Source organism: Pleurodeles waltl, chromosome 1_1 (genome assembly GCF_031143425.1).
Source record: "Pleurodeles waltl isolate 20211129_DDA chromosome 1_1, aPleWal1.hap1.20221129, whole genome shotgun sequence".
Classification (NCBI taxonomy): Eukaryota; Metazoa; Chordata; class Amphibia; order Caudata; family Salamandridae; genus Pleurodeles; species Pleurodeles waltl.
In genome coordinates, this window is record NC_090436.1 from 734,022,751 (window position 1) to 734,040,730 (window position 17,980).

The window sequence follows — 17,980 nt, forward strand, 5'->3', positions numbered from 1 at the left end:
TGACTGTTATCACCAGACAAATTAAAAATGGGGGATTTCAAACGGTTTATGTGATATGCTCAACACCGCCAACTAGTTCAACACCATCGTGACAAAACTGACATATTAAGGAAATAATTATATTACAATCAAAGTACACCATACTTGTTTTTCTGCAGAAATTTATGGAGTGGCCCCAGATCTGCGAGCTCCATCACCAACATCAGAAACTCGGCTTCGCACAGCCCTATGATCCGCACGATGTAGGGGTTGTCCAGTTGATGCATCACGCTGGCTTCCCGCAGCATCTCCTCCTTAAGAGACGGGTCATTGTTCTCATTCTTAAGGATTTTCACTGCAACTGGCTTTTTGGATCTGGCAGGAACAAAATTAGAGCATGGACTGTCAACGAAAAATATTGTCCATTTTAGTTTTTGCACAATGTATCTTTTTTTTTGGCGCCAGCTCAACAGTGTATTTTTCTTTTTCAATTCACCAGTGTCAAATGTACTGAAACGATAACTTTACAGGATAATTTCATGTTTATTAGGATTGAGCAGGGATAGTTTAAATAAATCATTACTTAACACATTCCTATGTGTATATTTAAATACTGGAGTGCTATACAGAAAACACGCCTGAAGGCACTTTACAAGACCTTGTGAACAAAGATAATTACACAAATCACTCACATTGCCCTAGCATATACCACATGCAATCAGAAATTGTTATTCTGTTAGTTTATAGATATACCCTTCTTATACTAAACATTTGTATCAGTTGCGTAACAAGACTTGAGGGGGCCTCCTGCAAAGTGCATGGAGACCCCCCTCCAAACTCACTCGGGTTCTCTCTCAGACCAGGTTACTGAGTTGAAGAGGGCACCCTGGAGCTTGCATCCCCTCCCCATTCTGCGGGGGCCATTGTTACGCCAACGATTTGTATAGAGCAACACATTCTGTCTCTGGGGTACGAATAGCAAGTAGTGATGACCTGAGTACACCCTGCATATATAAGACTATTGGCCTAAGTAAAGAATTATAACAATAATAACCCTGTATGTAGCACACATATTGTTTGTTGATGCTTGTTAACAGGTTGTAGCCATTATTGCTGCCTCACTACAGGCAGATCCAGCTGCCTCCGTGGAGACAGCATTGCATACTACACTCACTAGAGCCCATTCTTGTTCAAGATTGGTTGCCTTCCGTGTCAATCTCAGTTGCCTTGCTCGTATTTGTTGATTTGCTCCTTGATGTATTTGATCCGCCCACAGGAGCTTTTAGATTTTACTGTCAGTAGATTTGTCATTCTCTCTGCTCCAAAAGTAGCACTGCAGAGACACTTTTAAATAACACCGGTTTTCTATCTTTCAGTGCCATTTAATGGTCACTAAAGAAACTGCAGCAGAAACGTGGAAGATTCAAAATCTATTTTGAGAGACTGTTATAAGCAACCACTTGCAGTGCCGCTGGGTCTTGCTTGTATGTTAATGTAAACGAGACTGATTCGCATTGTCAGTGACTGTTTTATCACCACCTTTCTGCATATCTTAAATCCTGCTAACTTCAAAGGTTATAAGCCAATGCAGTGGTGGTCATTTTACCAAACTGGAAATTATGGGACTTTGAGACAGCTTGCAGACATTCAAATTTGTGACCTGCATTCAGAAGTGTGTGTAAAATTGTTGAACTTTCTATCTAGCTAACAATAAAACCATTAAGATCGTTCAATGGGTAATCTGTTTTATTAGGAAAAGTGCATATATTTAAGGGTATAACTGTTATAAACCTGTGTCCTTGCACCTGTTAATCATTTTCTTTAATTTCTCTACAAGGGCTTTTCTTCCCTGTGGCGAAACCTCTTACTCTTCACCACCACAAGTATTGGGGGATGGGTGTATTTTCATCATTTTCCAAAATGAAAATGGATCAAATTTTCTCATTCGGAAGATTAAGCCAGCGGTCATTTCCAGGGTGGAAAAACTCACATTTTTCGGCTACATGACTCCATTGTTCCCTCCTTTGTGTTGTCCTCCTTATATCCTCTGTCTGTGGTCTTGTCTGCCTCTTGTCTGCCTCTTGCCCTAAGGCGATATACCCATTGCCCATGTCTTTCTTTTCTACTTCTAAGCCCTTCCTGTCACATTAATATCATCTTACAGGAGTCACCTGGCCTTTAAACACTGAGCAGCACTCTTTTCTTTTGTCTTCCATGGTTTCCTCATGTGTCTGTCTTCTTGAATGTCTTTAAATTGTTTATATCTGTACACCTTTTGTGAGAGTGACCTTAGATAAACATGGTCCTTCCTGAGAGAGGATCAACTGTTCAAGAGACTCTGAGCCCCACAGGTCATTATATAGCCACATTTATTGTAACTAACACCCTTTGATATATATAATGTGTTCTTCCTGGTCCCTTTACGGAACTTAAGGCCACTTGAACACATAATCAGTGATAACCACAGCATATTTCGGACCCTACCCAGGAATTTAAAAAAGACCAGTGATGTATGTTAGACCTTTCAGCCTGAAGATGGACTCCCCCAAACCTTTTGCCTATTGCTTCATGTCTTTGCAGACTCAGGGCCTGATTCTAACTTTGGAGGACGGTGTTAAACCGTCCCAAAAGTGGCGGATATACCACCTACCGTATTACGAGTTCCATAGGATATAATGGACTCGTAATACGGTAGGTGGTATATCCGCCACTTTTGGGACAGTTTAACACCGTCCTCCAAAGTTAGAATCAGGCCCTCAGTTTGTTGTCCTTAGGACTCTTAGCACTTTAACACTGCTGACCAGTGCTAAAGTGTGCTTTTGGCTGCATGCAGTGTGTGCTAGTGATGGTCGCGTATGGAACAGAGATAGACTCACATTAATCCCTGATGACAAGGTTGATTTGGTATGCAAACTTTTGGGTGGTGTTGAAGATGGGCAATGAGGTAATGTACCAATCTCGCATCCAAAACATTCTCCTGAGGCTAGCGATTTGCCTAGTCAATTTGATTAGTTTGATACCCATTGATATATTATTATACTTTATAGGAGGGTGTAATGAGTTTATTGTTGTCCAATTGGAATTTTTATTTTGCTATTTTATTTTGTTTTCCTTGTCTACCTGTTGGCTATTTTAATGTTATGTAATGTTGTTAACATTGATATTCATATATTGTAAGTGCTTATTTATGTGCTTATTTGAAATTTGGTTAAATATAAAGGGGTTTGGATATGTTATGTTAACTTGTTCCATGGTACCTAGGCCAGAGATCCTCGGAAAGTGGAGTGGAAAATGGCAGCTGGGCAGGATGGTGGAACCGTCTGTCACTACTTGTCTTCCTAAATAAAGGACAATTCCTCACCAGACTTCAAGTCTCTTTTCATTTGGGCGAGTGGGCACCACCTGTGTTTCCCAATAGTAAGGAGCAGTGCTATCATTTCCCACATCTGTGATGCATCTGTGGTGGGATCAGAGACTGCTCATTGGCCCGTTGTATGCTGGTGCCCCTGAGGCTGACTGGATCCAGCCAACTTCCCGACTTGAGGTGCCTACTGGTGGAGCACTGATTTTGGTAAAAGTGCATAATTTTCTCCTGGTATTGGATTAATTGAATTAACGTGCATGTGCAACCCTACTCTTCATAACCACCATTTTAAGATTTTAAAGACAGGCGGAATTTTGGACATAGAAGCAAGTTGTATGAAGCCACCATTTTAGAGTTAGGCAATCTTACTTGCCAATATTTAAAGTCAAGGTCAAGAGAACAACTGTGATAATTTTACAAGAATACTATTTCTATGCCAGGTGGTCTATAATACTGGTGAATTTAATTGTGACAATTACATTTAAAGAAGAGGCAATATAATATAATATAAATACTAACTTACTATGAATCTGTTTTATTTTTGCTTCAAAGTTTAGTAGCATGGAAGATATTTCTTCTCCACTTCCATTCCTTGCAACTCCTGACAAACCACCTTTATGGTGGACATGGTGATAGGCGTAATTTGAAGCATATCTGAATGCAGTGGATGGGGATACATTCACCAACAAGAAAAAAAGCCCTCTTAATACAAAACCAAGGCCCTGAAGGCAGAACATTTTTTAAAACATTGCCTCTGATTGAAGTGAGAGTACAAACTCATCAAAGTGAAGCTGTTGAACGTGTTGCAACCGATGTAGTTGATGAGTACCTAAATACAATACAAGTTTAAGACAATTTGCACCAAGCAGATATATGGTATTAAAAAGACAAGTGTTATTGGAGACGTCACAAATTCAGGAAGAATCAGTGGATAATTTTGTGCCAGCTTTCAAAATATTGGCACTCACATGTGATTATTGTGACACATGCAACAAAATTATTCACCACCAATTAAAGTTGAGACACTTAAGTGTAAAGCTGTTCGCATATGGGGGGGCTAAAATTGAACTTGAAGGGGAGTTTAATGGCCAAATGGAATCTGGAAAGAGAGCTGCTGACACTGTTATTTATGTAGGTTCAAACCTATTAGGGTGAAATGAGCAAGGTGAATTAAATACAATTTTAGATCCAAATCACCCGGATCACATTATATCTAAATCACAATTATTGGATAAAAGGCACACATGTATGAATGACAGCAATGTTTTCAAAATTTTCTTGAGGTAGTCAATTGCAAAAATCGAACAGTTTTTGCACAAAACAATACTAAAGTCTAATGCTACACCTGTGGTCCACAAGGTTCACAAGGTACCATTATGTTTAAGGGACAATCTAGAAAAAGAATGAATTCAAGGTAGTAAATGGTAAACAAATGGTCTGGCAACTGAATAGATATACATATTCTAGCAGGATGAAAATCAGTTCCTTAGGGAGAGTGGAGGATGTCCATATTTATTAACACATATTACATCTTGTTGGATACATGGCATTCTTGGATCAGTGATTGGATGCCTCAAAATTGGCTCCAAACACACAGCAAAAAGAGAGGGTGATAGTGGACATTATTGTCTGGTGGCCAAGTACCATGAAAGTGGCTTTCCTTATTCTCAAAACTAAACTTTTGAGGACTCACAACTGCCTTCTGAATAAACATTCCACTGCTGGGAGTTTCCCGCTGCAGAATTCCATCCCTCCCATTAAGAGAACTGGAAACAGAGAAATGAAAGGCTTCACATCAAACAACTATTACCAACTGTATTGTTAACACCACACTGGATATTTCAGACAATCTCTCCCATATACAATCCTCTCTCAGAGTCTCTATAAAGTACACGGGCCACAATCTAAAAAAAGGTCCTTCACCGTCTTTAAATTCAGAACCACAAATCTACTCCTATGTGGGCTGTAAAGTTGTAAGCTTGTTTATAAGCCTTGAATTTGTATACACTGATTAGTCAGCACCTTACATTAGTCCCATTCTCACTTTGTTCCCTCCTTCATAATTACCTCTAGTTTGGCCTATAATGCTACAAATCAGACCCGGTTTGGCATATTCAATTTTAGCGCAAGGGTACTGCACTTGTATTGTCACTGGACCTATCTGTCTACCCTTTCACCCTTAGGATCTAGTCCATTATATACAAAATCACATATAACTAAATAGAAATACCAAATGTGGAATGCTATACCTGTAGATTACAGTTTGCTATGTACTAGAATGATCTTACAGAGAAGTACTTTATAGATTTCACTGGAGAGAGTCAGGTTCAGAAGCTTTAGTGCTTGACAAGAATTTTATATTATTAATCATTTAATGGATTCCTTTTTTATACCCAAGGTCTAATTTAATTTCTGCTCCAGTGCAGGAAGAGAAACTAGATAAAAGTCGTTTTTGATGTTTTCTGCTGTGTTTAAGTCATCCTCTTCCAAATTATAGTCTAAATATGTGTAATACTGATGCCACATCCCCAGTATATCTATTGTATTATATCTCACTGGAAAACGCAAATCTTCCCTAGGTTTGATTAATGTTTTCTTTCTAAAAACTGCCAACATGTGGCCTGCCTTCTCCCCATTAACAGAAAATCAGGCTTCTTGGGATAACATTTTTTGATGATTTTAAAAGTGCTTAATTAGTAAAAGAATGAGTCCCGGGGCCCACAGCTCTGTTCAGAGGACCATGGCAGGTGCTATTAAATGTCAGTGCATCAAATACCCAGACTACCAAGTTCTTGAATCCACCCCAATCTCTTTAATTCACCACCAGATATGCTATGTACCTTTATCTCACTCTTGAGGGTTCTTGATTTCTCCATTCCTGAAGTTTCTTCTAATTGTTTTCTTCCTCCTTCTTTCCTCTGTGTGTTTTTCCCTCTCTTGCTCACAGTAAATGTCTGATGAAGAAGAATTAGAGTTGTTCCCAAAAATGGGCACCAGTGGGTCCCACCAGCACCACTGACTCAAATTAAGCACTGAGTAAAGCTAACTTTTTTATTTGGTCTTTGACTGAGTAATATCAGCCATCATCCGCTACGATCATTCCTCCATATCTGGCTAGCATGTTCAGTGTCCTAAACCCAAGTGTAGCATGTTTTTCTGATTGCCTTTAGCATCAAAGAAAGTCCAAAGTTCAATATCTGTGTTAAGTCCCTAACGAAAGCTATGAGTGTGTCCCAAATAAAGAGAGAAGCCTGGCATTGGTCCGTCTTTTTAGTCCCCATCTTTAAATTATGTTGTTATAATGGGATCGCCCTATTATCTTGGAGGGGTAGTATAATAGTCCTCTGCACAAAAAGGGGGATAAATCATCTCTTAGGAATTATAGAGAAAACGCATTGCTTAATGTAGTATGGAAAATCGGTAACAAAAGCATATTAGATTATCTTAAAAATGGGTAACCAAGAGGGAGATCTTGCATTTACCAAAAGCCGGTTTTAGGAAAAACTGGTCAACTGTGGAGATCATTGCAGTAATGCAACTAATACTGGAAAAGTATGTAGGAAACAGGTCAGTTTGTGTATTCGGCATGTATTGATTTTGCAATTGCCTTGGCTTGTGTTGATCGACTCACACTATGGAAGAAACTTGCTGCACTGGGGCTCTTGCCAGACCTTTTACCTGTAATAACAGCATTCCATTCTTCCACTTACTGTAGAGTACTCATGGGATAAAAACTAACTTGTTTGCTCTATGCCGACGATATTGTAATGCTAGATATGACACCAATAGGCTTAAAAATAAGATGAATAGCTGAACAACTTTTGCTAAATTCAATTTTTTGAAGATTAATACGGCAAAAACTCAAATTTGAAACTTCAAGGGCAGAAATTGCCAGAAAGAAATGCAGTTTAATTGGTACGTGGGTAAGGAGTCATTGGCAGTAGTAAGAGTACTTCTGGAGCAGATTTTGTGTACCACACTAAATGAAAAGGCACACATATCCAATATTACTCCAAGGACATCCAGCCATGCAAATGGCCTGCAAATATTATGTAACGCATATGGATGTAGGTACTTTCTCCATCTTTTATAAGTATATTGAATACAAATCCTCCCTTGCCTATTATACCAAGTAGAGAAAATCGACCAGAAAAACTGGGCTTATATAGATTAAGTGGAGAGAAAACTCCTCTGAAAGTTATATACTTTAAATACGTTAGCACCAGTTTGTGTCATTAGTTTGGAACTAGGTCTCACCAGCACAGATGTAGCTGCAGTTTTGTTCTGGTGGCTTCCATTGGTGCATTCTGAAACGAACACTTTGAGAAAACCACCGAAATTGTAAAGGTGAATGTTTTCAATTTTACATCTGGCAAAAATATCTCATTCGTCTTGAATTTGGTTAAATTGGAAAAATAAATATTTATATTGTGGCCTTGTTCGAGTTAAATTTAGTTATTAAAACGTCTTGCCCAGGTCTTTGCATGGAAATGAATACGGATGTCTGCAGTACTAAAAATAAGTTTATTTATATAGCTCCTCTGCAAGTAAAAACAAATCATGAGGTTTGGCGAGTATTTTTTTTTTTATTGAGATTGCCTTTTTTGCCTTTGAGAGATATAACAGATTCATGTGAAAAAGTAAAAAGAGAAGACAGCACATGTGAGTTGTGTAAAGAGAATATTCATGACTTGGAGTATGGCCTCTTCCTATGTCCAGTGTTACATGTTGCACATTGGTTTTATCTGTATCTTTTCCAGAGATTTCATATGTCTAAACTGGAGATGGCACACTCATTTTTAATTTCTCCTCATAATGAAATGGCACGTTGTAGAGTTTATATTTTTTTTTAGAGGTTTTTATCTGTATATTGAGACATTTCCAAATGTCTGTGATATGTAAATGATTTTGTAAGTCTTATGAAATGTTCCTGTGTGTCACGTTCTGTTCAAATCTTGTATAAATAAATACAAGTGTCCCAAAAAACGCAAGGGGAAGCAATGCTAGAAGTAATTTTAAAAAATAGTTTGACTTGCCCCTGAATAAAATCCAAGAAATCTCATTTTAGCAGTGAAGTCCTCCAGAAAGTACTATCTTACCGGCAAATGTTAGCGCTCAACCCACCCTAAAAATGCACCTATTCCATATCTCTTGCTCCAATAACAATTCTCCCTTCTACATGGTCTTCGCGACCATCCTCTCTCATCTCTTGCTGTCCCCATCGTTAACTGAGGACGTCCAAAGGAATGTATTATTTTATTGGCTAAAAACGATATACCATTTTCTGTACAGTTTGTGTTTTAGAATAAAACAAAAGTAAGTAAATAAATCAATAAGTGACCATTCACACACGCTACCAAGCACGGTAAAGCACCTTCGATAAAGGAGGCCACAAATAGAATCACATTTTACGATTTGCTGGCAACCAAACTACCTGTGAGTTCTAGAATTTATGTGCCCAAATCATTGAGTCTTTTTCAATTAATAAGTGATTTCCAGTAAAGAATCAGAGAAAAGGATACTGGCATATTTTTCCTGGTTATGATTCATATGGATTGGGGTATCCGCTGGCTCGATAGGAAGATGAAAGGATAGAAAAAACGAACAGTTTCATTGAGGTTGGACCTTTAAACCCATCCTATCCGGACTGAATTTTGGAAACATAATTTTCTTCTTTGTCCATTTACCAATTAATGTCACCAAAGTTCCTAGAAGGGATATACGGTAATTTCCCCCAAATACTCCTTAAAAACTAGGCAGCATTTTAAGAGCCCTAGAGCCACCGAAGCGTCACTTTTCGCGATGCTCTGGTGGCCCTAAGCACTGCTCCATATTTACAAGGAGGTGTAACACTTTTTTGTGACGTTACACCTCCTTGTAAATATGGGACCCTCCGACGCAGTTTTCTGTGTCAAAGGGGCATACAGTACTTGTTGCAGTGAGCGTTCCACCGCAACACCTATTGCTTTTGACGCTGCCTCAGATTTACAAATTGTCGGGGTGGCGTTAGCGTGGCAAAACCAGGAGTAATGCTTTTATTCCTCCTCGTTTTTTGCTTTTTCTATGTGTGCTGAATTCTGCAGCACACATAGAAGAAGCAAAATGCCATTGACGACTGTTTACGTGCAGGGACACTTTCCTGCACATAAACAATCATTCAAAATTACGCTTTGGTACTTCTATGTGTGCTGTCTTATACAGCACACTTAGAAGTGCCAAATCACCATTATAGATTGTTTATGTGCAGGAAGGGACTCCTTCCTGCACATAAACAATTTATCCCCCCAAAGGAGGCATCCTAGCACTGTGGTGCAAGAATGCCTGCGTTGGCACTAGGCAGCTTAATACGCACAGCACATCGCAGTGCTGCTATTTTTGGCGCCGCACCACGCTGCACCACTTTAGCAGAAATGTGGTCCAAGCTTTCTAACTGAAGCAACACATGAGAAGGTGCTTTGACTCTAATTTAACCAAACGTTGTCTTCAAGTGAATATCATAATGGAAAACTGTGGCAGATGACGTTTAAGCACAATAGTTAAATAAATGATTCTTCATCAATCATTTCTATATTTTATCTTATTTCCGGAATGGCTTATGAAAATAGGATAAAATGAAGCTATGATAATGGCTACAGGCAGAAATTATTAACTTACTTGATCATGTTATAGTATCCTTTCCTTACTGTACCAAAGTTACCAGAACCAAGTTCTGCATCGTTCAAGTTAAGGTCCAGTTGACTGGGATGTATGGAAACTGTTCTGGGCTTTATCTCTTGGGGGTCTGCATAGGGGCTTTCATAGACTTCAGTTTCCATTGGGAGGGCATTCAGCTTAGGAACTGCGTTTGAAAAAAAACACGAAATGGGGCATTTTAATCACGTACATATGTGTATCTTCAGTAATTAATGTACAGAAGTAGGCACAACATTTTCTGGTGAAAATACATCCCCATCCACATTATCTTCCGTTAGGAAAATGACACTTACCTTTTCCTGTGCCCCGGGGTCTCGTTGACTCATATTGGTTCTTGTCTGTGGTGTTGCCATTGCGGCTTATACTTTGAAAAGCCTGGAGCAATATATTTGCAAACATATTTTAGTAAATTAATGGTTTATTCACTGTGTTTTCCTTCATTTTACAGTGTAATTTGCAACAGTGATATTTAGTAGAAAAAAATACTACGGACTATAAAAGCTCTTTGCGCTTTCTGGTTTTTTTTTTAGTAATTAGGCGGCTAGAACAAAGCTTTTGCAACCCAAGCAGAAATCCGTTTGCAGACAAAATCGATTTTTCTGGTAGATTGATCGATTTTGTGTAAGCAGGTCATGCAAATTGTTTTACTGTAAGAACATTAAGCTTGCACCAGATAAAGGAAGACTGCTCGTTTTACCTGGATCATTGGCGTCCACTTTGTTGCAGATGAAATATCCAAATTCATGCCAAAACATTTGTGTTTCAAGGGATGGAGCAGCCTTATAATCGGATAATTATTTTTCATGGACATAGGAACAGGCGGTACAGCAACAATCACATTTACTTTATGCACAGTAGAGTACTATGCAGTTACAGCAAGGCACATTTATTTTTCAAGGAGCCTGTGCATATTCCTAAAATCTCATTTAACACATCATTCTGAGCTCTATGTTCTAATTATGGTCGATTTCAAAAACCTCCATGTTAGACCTGTCAGCCTCAGTGTGGTCTTCCCCTAAACCTTTTGCCTTACTCCTCCATTTTTGCTGATCTAGTTTCTGCTGGCCTTAGAACTTACTGCTAAAGTATATGTGCTCACTCCTTAAAACAAGGTAACATTGGCTTACACCCAATTTGCATATTTCATTTACTGGTAGTCCCTGGTAGAGTGGTAGTGTGTGTAAATTAAATACTTCTAGCGGGCCTGCAGCACTGACTGTGTCACCCACTTCAATTGCACTTTAAACATTCCTCAGGCCTGCCACTGCAGCCTGTGTGTGCATTTTCGAACTGCCATTTCGACCTGGCAAAATATACCTTTTGGCATGCTCAAACCTTTCCTTTTAATACATATGTCACTCCTAATATAGGCCCTGGACAGCCTGGAGGGAAGAGTGCAGTGTGTTTAAAATGTTGCACATGAACTATTAAGTTTTACATGTCTTGGTAGTGAAAAACTCCTAAAGTCAATTTTCTCTACTGCAGTTCATATTTGGTATCTTTGGAATTGTAATGAAGAATCCTAACTTATGATGAAGTCAAATTTTAAATAACAATTTTGAAGATGCCACTCTTAGAAAGTGAGCATTTTCCTGTCTTAGCCATTGTACCCAGGTCACATGGCTAGGTGTAGCTGACAGTTGAGCTTTCTGTATTCCTCCTAGACAGCCACACACAATAGGGGGCTTTGATGTGCCTGGATCTGCCGTCACTGACAGGATGGGAGGGAGGAGCTGGGCACTTGAATAGGCTGTGCCCTGCCTACACAGAAAGGGCTGTATACTCTCTGTAGTTAGTCTGGAGCCAGGGCATGGGAGGCAGGACACCTAAGGACCTCAAAAGGAAACCTCCCGAAGCATCTCCCCCACTTCAATGCCCCATCTGAGTATTCATACCTCATCAGCACCTCTGACATCAAATCTTCAGTACACTTCTGGACCTGTGGATACTCTGTCAAGAAGCAGGACTGCTGTGCTGCTGAAAGACTGTCAGTCTGCTGGACTGCTGCCCTGCTGGAATGCTGCCTTGCTGTGCTGAACTGTTGCCTTCTTACCTGAATGAAAAGGACTGGACCTGAATCTCTTGAACCCAGAACCCCCAAAGTGAACTCATGGGCTAGTTGGCTATCCTATTGGTTTGAAGTCTCAGGGACAAAACTGTCTTCCAACAATCTTGCACCTGGACTCTGCCATCTGTGATTCTAGTCTGCCAAGTGATGTCAACCCTCTCATGGAAGCTTGGAAGTAGGGATATTGTGCTCTGCCAGCCTCTGTGGATCCAGCAGAACTGACGCATTGCTGCTAATGCATGGATCGTAAGTGCAGCAGAGACCCACATTGCATTACATCGACTTATCGATGGCTCGATAACAATGCTGGACTCCGCAGTGCAGCCTTGCAGTCCCTTGGAACCAGTGCATCGCTCTGACTGCACATCGGACTTCGCAACGCAAGCTCTCATCGATGGTATACTCAATGAGGACCTCACTGCATGTATCTCAGCTGAGCAACGCATCTTCGACGCAGATCCTCGCAACGCTCCGCAAACCAGGAATTAACGTACTCTGCTAAGCGGGCCAAACTGGATCCCTGTAGCTGGCCCATGCCCCACTGCTGTCGGCCTATGTGGTGCTCTATATACCTCTGGTTCTAAGGATTGGATATTTGTCATTGTCGTCTTGTTTTATTCATTAAAAATTACTCTATGTTTCTAAACTGGTGTGGGATCCTTTTGTGGTGTTTTTTTTACTGTGTTACTGTTTGAGGTTTGGCACAAATACTTTGCCTCTGAGTTAATCCTGACTGCTATGTGCCAAGCTACCAGATGGGTGAGCACAGGCTAATTTAGGATTTACATATGACTTCACAATCAGAAGAATTGTGGTTGCTGTTTGAGAAGGATTTCACCCATCCTGAACCCGTAACTGTATTTCTTACATGCCATATTGAAAAGCCTTCTGCTAGCTGTAGTTTGTGGTGTGAGTGGAAGCAAAGCAAGGGGGGAAAGGAAGGAAAAGTAATTTATTTTCTGTGGTGATTAGAATTAGAAATCTATATCCTACTGTAGTGTAAACATATTATATTTGAGAAAGGCTATTAATATTTCTTTAGATGTTTGCTTTGTTGGCAAAATGATGTCACTTTTGCTCACAGACGTATGAAATCTGCATTACACTTTTTATTAAGAGACACAAGATTTTTTTTTAAACAATCTAATCACTATTAAATATTATGAGGATGAGTTTTGACGAGGGGGCAGAGTCACCCCTTACTATACATATTTTCTAACAATTTTTGGTAGACACTCCAACTGAATGTTTCAAGGTATATCAGCAAAACAGCAATATAAGAAAGTCCTGCAGTCTGATTATGATTGGAACATACCAGTGGAGGCACAGAGAGGCAGTGGGTGTAAAGAATGACTACATTGCTACTATCAGTGGCGCTGAGAAGAAGCAGGTGTACATTAGGTTTTTTTGGAGGCAGTGGAAGATGAAGGCTTTGATTACGTGTTCAAAAGTAAGGAGTGATAGTGCCACTAATAACTCCAGGGAAACACCTACCACCCTAGCCAATTTATCTGAGTTGGGTAACCTTACTAGGGGATACTAGCATGTGTATTTGAAGATTTTATTGTGGTGCAGTTCCTGTCAGACACATTCATAAAAGATGCATGGTTTTAAAGACAATCATTTCACTAAATGGCATCTAGAAATCAATGGAAGATGACCAGTATGGAGATAATGTTGATTATTTTTACTTTGGCTTGATGAATGCTGATGCTTGAGGCCTCTATGTGCTTACACGCTAAAGCATATGGCATGTGGATGTAAGCATGCCATTTTTCATTGCTCTCTTTGTGACTGGTTCAACCTTTAATTCATTTTGATTAAAAGGTGTGTTCTTTGTTCTGACACTGTTAGAATAGGTTATTTGTAAGTGGCTTATTACTGTGCTCACGTGACCATTATAAAAAGTCATGAGTACAAAGCTCTTTGCATACATGAATGTGGACACACGTTCGTCATATCAGTTGCCATTGCAATTGCTCACAATCAAGGATCTTTTAACTTCTCGTCTAAGAACATTGTTTTATACTTCATCCAGGGTGAGATATGTTCTTTCTTGAAATATGCTGTCTCATCTTGTCAAATGAGAAATGGCTACTGCTTCACCATATAGGTCCCTTTAAAGGAAGTCCACTGGGTGTCCAATTCTTGAATAGGGGGGCAGTCTATCAGATTTTTAATAAATGTATCACTCTGGAATTTTTGTGGCAGTTTTAAAATCATATGTAAAAGGCAAAACACGTTCAACACCAAAACTACTGACTTGATATAGCCTACAGCCTGAACAGGTTATGTACCCACATGAAGATTGCCCTTTCCTGTGCCTAAGACTTTTCAGTTCTAAAAATTTCATAAGAACTGGGATAACTCTGACACATTTAGAATATGAGGTCTGACAAAGTAAAAACTCTGTATTTCTTTTTCCCAAAATCCTACCCGTTTCCGGAGGTCTTGGTTAAAGAATCTGATGTGTATTTCAATCAAGGTCCCACGTGAAATGGATACGTGATATTGTTTCATACTGAAACATTGTTTTTGCCATAAAACTCCTGTAGGCAGCTATTTCCAACCGAGTTATTTGCTTGCATCGTGGGTTAACAGTTGAATATTTTACTGACCACACGCTTGGAATCACTGGTGCCTGCTAAATTTTACAAATGGCACGCCACGGTTCCTTTATCAAATTTTCACCCTGACAGCCTTGGTTTATGTGATGTTAGTGAATTTTGATCTGAAAAAGGGTCTTTTAAGTGTCCAAAATAAAAATAAACATATCATTGACCTCTGTGTATTTCCTTTGGTCCTACAAAGGTGACCTCAAAGGCTTGACTTCTGGACCTACAGAGAATTTAAAATATTCTGAAAAACCATTACTAAAGAGTCTATTTGCCCTGCAGCCAGCAGCATCTGGTTTTCAATGCTCGCTGTATTCCACACAACAATCCTAAAAGTACATCGAATGTAATAGCTGGGCTTCAGTGTTACACAGCGAACACAACCCCGCCTCTACTTAATCTACACTGGTCATTCCAGGCACTTCTCTTGCAACCAAGCTCCCTCCCATTTACTAGTGTTCATCATCATAATATTTTAAAATTTGGTGGCATCTTCAATGAACTGGGTGTCCTCTAAGGCCCAAAGTGCAGAGGATGCTCCTACACTTTGCATACTCAGCTCTTACAGGCGATTCCGTTTTGACATTTCCACCTAGTAGAGTTCAGCATGTAACATCAGAATGCTAAAATAAAAGCAGATGGTGGTCTGGCAGTCTTACATCTGAGTGTCAGAGAAGGCAGCCTGACGTCACCAGTTCAGTAGAATATGATATCAGAGGTATTGACTGTGCATCATCTCTTTATGGTGTTCACTCCTGAACTGGATCATTTTATATGGCACTAGACTAGGAACGTATATCTAAAACGCATACCTTGCACATGCACTTGCAAATGGCTGCATCGCCACTCGTGAAATGAGTGTACATTTTCTTCACGGTCGGTGACCAATTTCCATGTTTATTTTATTTCAAAACAGGTGATCACTTCTACGTTTTTCTTTACATTTTGATTAGCTGAATCAAGTGGTTTGAAACCAGGACCCCAATACTTAGTGCAAACTAAATAATAATCAATTAAATTAAGTTAATTATTAAAATACTTATTTTAAGTAGAGGTCCTCTTGAATAATGTTACATGTTCTCTAATTGCACTTTGTTTTGAGGTAGACTGACAAGCACATTATGGGGCTGATTTACAAAGCATTTATGATTACGGGAAGTAGTACTATTGCAGTTCTCTTTTGCGTACTCTTACATGCCTTTGTGAATCTGTCCTGAAATGTGCAACTCCCCATTAGTAAAAGTTCAAAGAGGGCACAGGCCTTTTTATTGATAACATATGAACATGTATATTACCTCAATATTCACACTGTGTTCCTATTTAAGATGTGTCGAGGCCAATTCACGAAGATATACAAGAGTATGTAAAAGAGTACCATAGGAATATTACTTTACATACTCCAAAATGCTTTGTAAATAGGCCCCTAAATATCCAGAGATTAGCCTTAATCGACCGTAGACTAGGCCCCTGAATTACATTTCAGATTTTGTAACAGGGCATGAGTATACGCCAATTGTTCACAATAAGAAACATTTTGGGCAACAGTGGACAGTTAGTTGTTTCGTCATAAAGTCTTAATGAGGACTCTCTTATCTTTTGTAGGTAGGTTGTTCTACTTTATAATCCAATTGGTATTAATATTGATTGATGATTAACATTATACTTCAAGCTGAAACCACATCCTCACTGGACATTACCATCTGCTGAGCTGGATGTTCGCCAAGCATTAATTCCTTTTTACCTGCATGCACCATGGGAATTGATCAAACTTCCACTGGCCAGATATTTTGCTTCTGACTACAGCATATTAACTACATTTTCAAAATATTAACAAATCCTCCACCATGCTAGTGAGGGTGTAACTCACAATCTTTTCCATCACTTCAGGAAATAGTCCCTGGGTTGTTTCCTCATACTTGTCTATCTCATATGCTGCATCTATGCCTTCTTGTGCCCCTCTGTTCTCCTGGAATGTGAACATGCTGAGCATTCTGAGTGTAATTGTTCTTTATGTGTGAGGCAGTGAGTCAGTGGCAACCAGAGGAGTTGACAGGACAGCCATCTTTGCCTCTGGTGGGATGTCTTACCTGCAACTGCTGTACCTATGTCTGTACCAAATGGTAAAAATTAGTGATGAAAAGACCATGTTTTAAAACACCCCAAATTGGACTCCATTACTGCATGGAATCAGGAACAATATCTGGTGACAACACAAACTGGCACAGCAAGGGCATAACCAGAGAAAGAGAGACACAGGAGGGAAAGAACACAAGGAAATAGGAAGAATGAAATGCGATCAGAAAGAAAGAGAGAAGGACAGAAGGAAAGAAGAGAGAAAAGTAGGGAATGGAGGAAGGGAAACAGAGTAAGCGAGGGTGAAACGGAAGAAATGTGGATTAATATTAGTCGCTCTGCACCCTAATTTGCACGTGTATACTGACATATGAAACAAAATAATTATGATTTGTTGAAATGAAATAATTATGATTTGTTAACGTGTGTTTTTCTGGTGTGCGCTAACTGGGCTTCAGTTAGGCCCCAACGCCACCTTGTTCAAACTAGATGTCATATCATAATGTTCAATCTGTGTTTATATTTCTTGCCTGACACTACATGCAGCAGGTTGTAGGTTTGTATTTCTGTGTAACACTGTTCTCGAAGAGTACCCTAGAGGGAACCCTTTTGCTGCATTCTCCAAAGTCCTTCCTGTTTGCACATTATATTGCATTCATTCACACTGGTTCTCTGTTGCTTCTATAACCAGTTTGTTATAAAGCCTGTGGACAATATTAAGGGCCTGATTATCCCTTGGTGGATGGGCTACTCCATCACAAAACTGATGGACATCCTGTCAGCCATATTACAAGTTCCATTATGTCATATGGAACTTCTAAAACGTCAGACGGGATATCTGTCACGTCGGTGATGGAGTAGCCCATCCACCAAGGTGGCAATCAGGTCTTAGGTCAGAAGGGGTTACTTAATATTCAGGCGGGACGCGCATTGCGCAACGAGGAGAGCGTCACTTGTCTCCAAGGGGGCAGGAGCCCTTTAACTGTAACTCGGCGCTCCCGCTTCCGCAGGACGCGCATTGGGCAACGAGGAGAGCGTCACTTGCCTCCAAGGGGGCAGGAGCCCTTTAACTGTAACTCGGTGCTCCCGCTTCCGCGGGACGCGCATTGGGCAACGAGGAGAGCGTCACTTGTCTCCAAGGGGGCAGGAGCCCTTTAACTGTAACTCGGCGCTCCCGCTTCCGCGGGA

At 39.9% G+C, this 17,980-nt stretch overlaps 1 protein-coding gene across 9 annotated transcripts in view; it reads right to left on the reverse strand.

Moving 5' to 3' along the window:
* The window catches only part of SYK (spleen associated tyrosine kinase), a 596,672-nt gene that overhangs the window by 161,933 nt on the left and 416,759 nt on the right, over positions 1–17,980 (reverse strand). For all 9 annotated transcript variants that reach the window (XM_069227459.1, XM_069227433.1, XM_069227445.1 and 6 more), the window contains 3 exons: positions 10,330–10,411; positions 9,998–10,181; positions 145–354 (listed from right to left, as the gene is read on the reverse strand). In XM_069227459.1, coding sequence (XP_069083560.1) covers positions 145–354; positions 9,998–10,181; positions 10,330–10,411 — 476 coding nt within the window. The remainder of the gene's footprint in view (positions 1–144; positions 355–9,997; positions 10,182–10,329; positions 10,412–17,980) is intronic.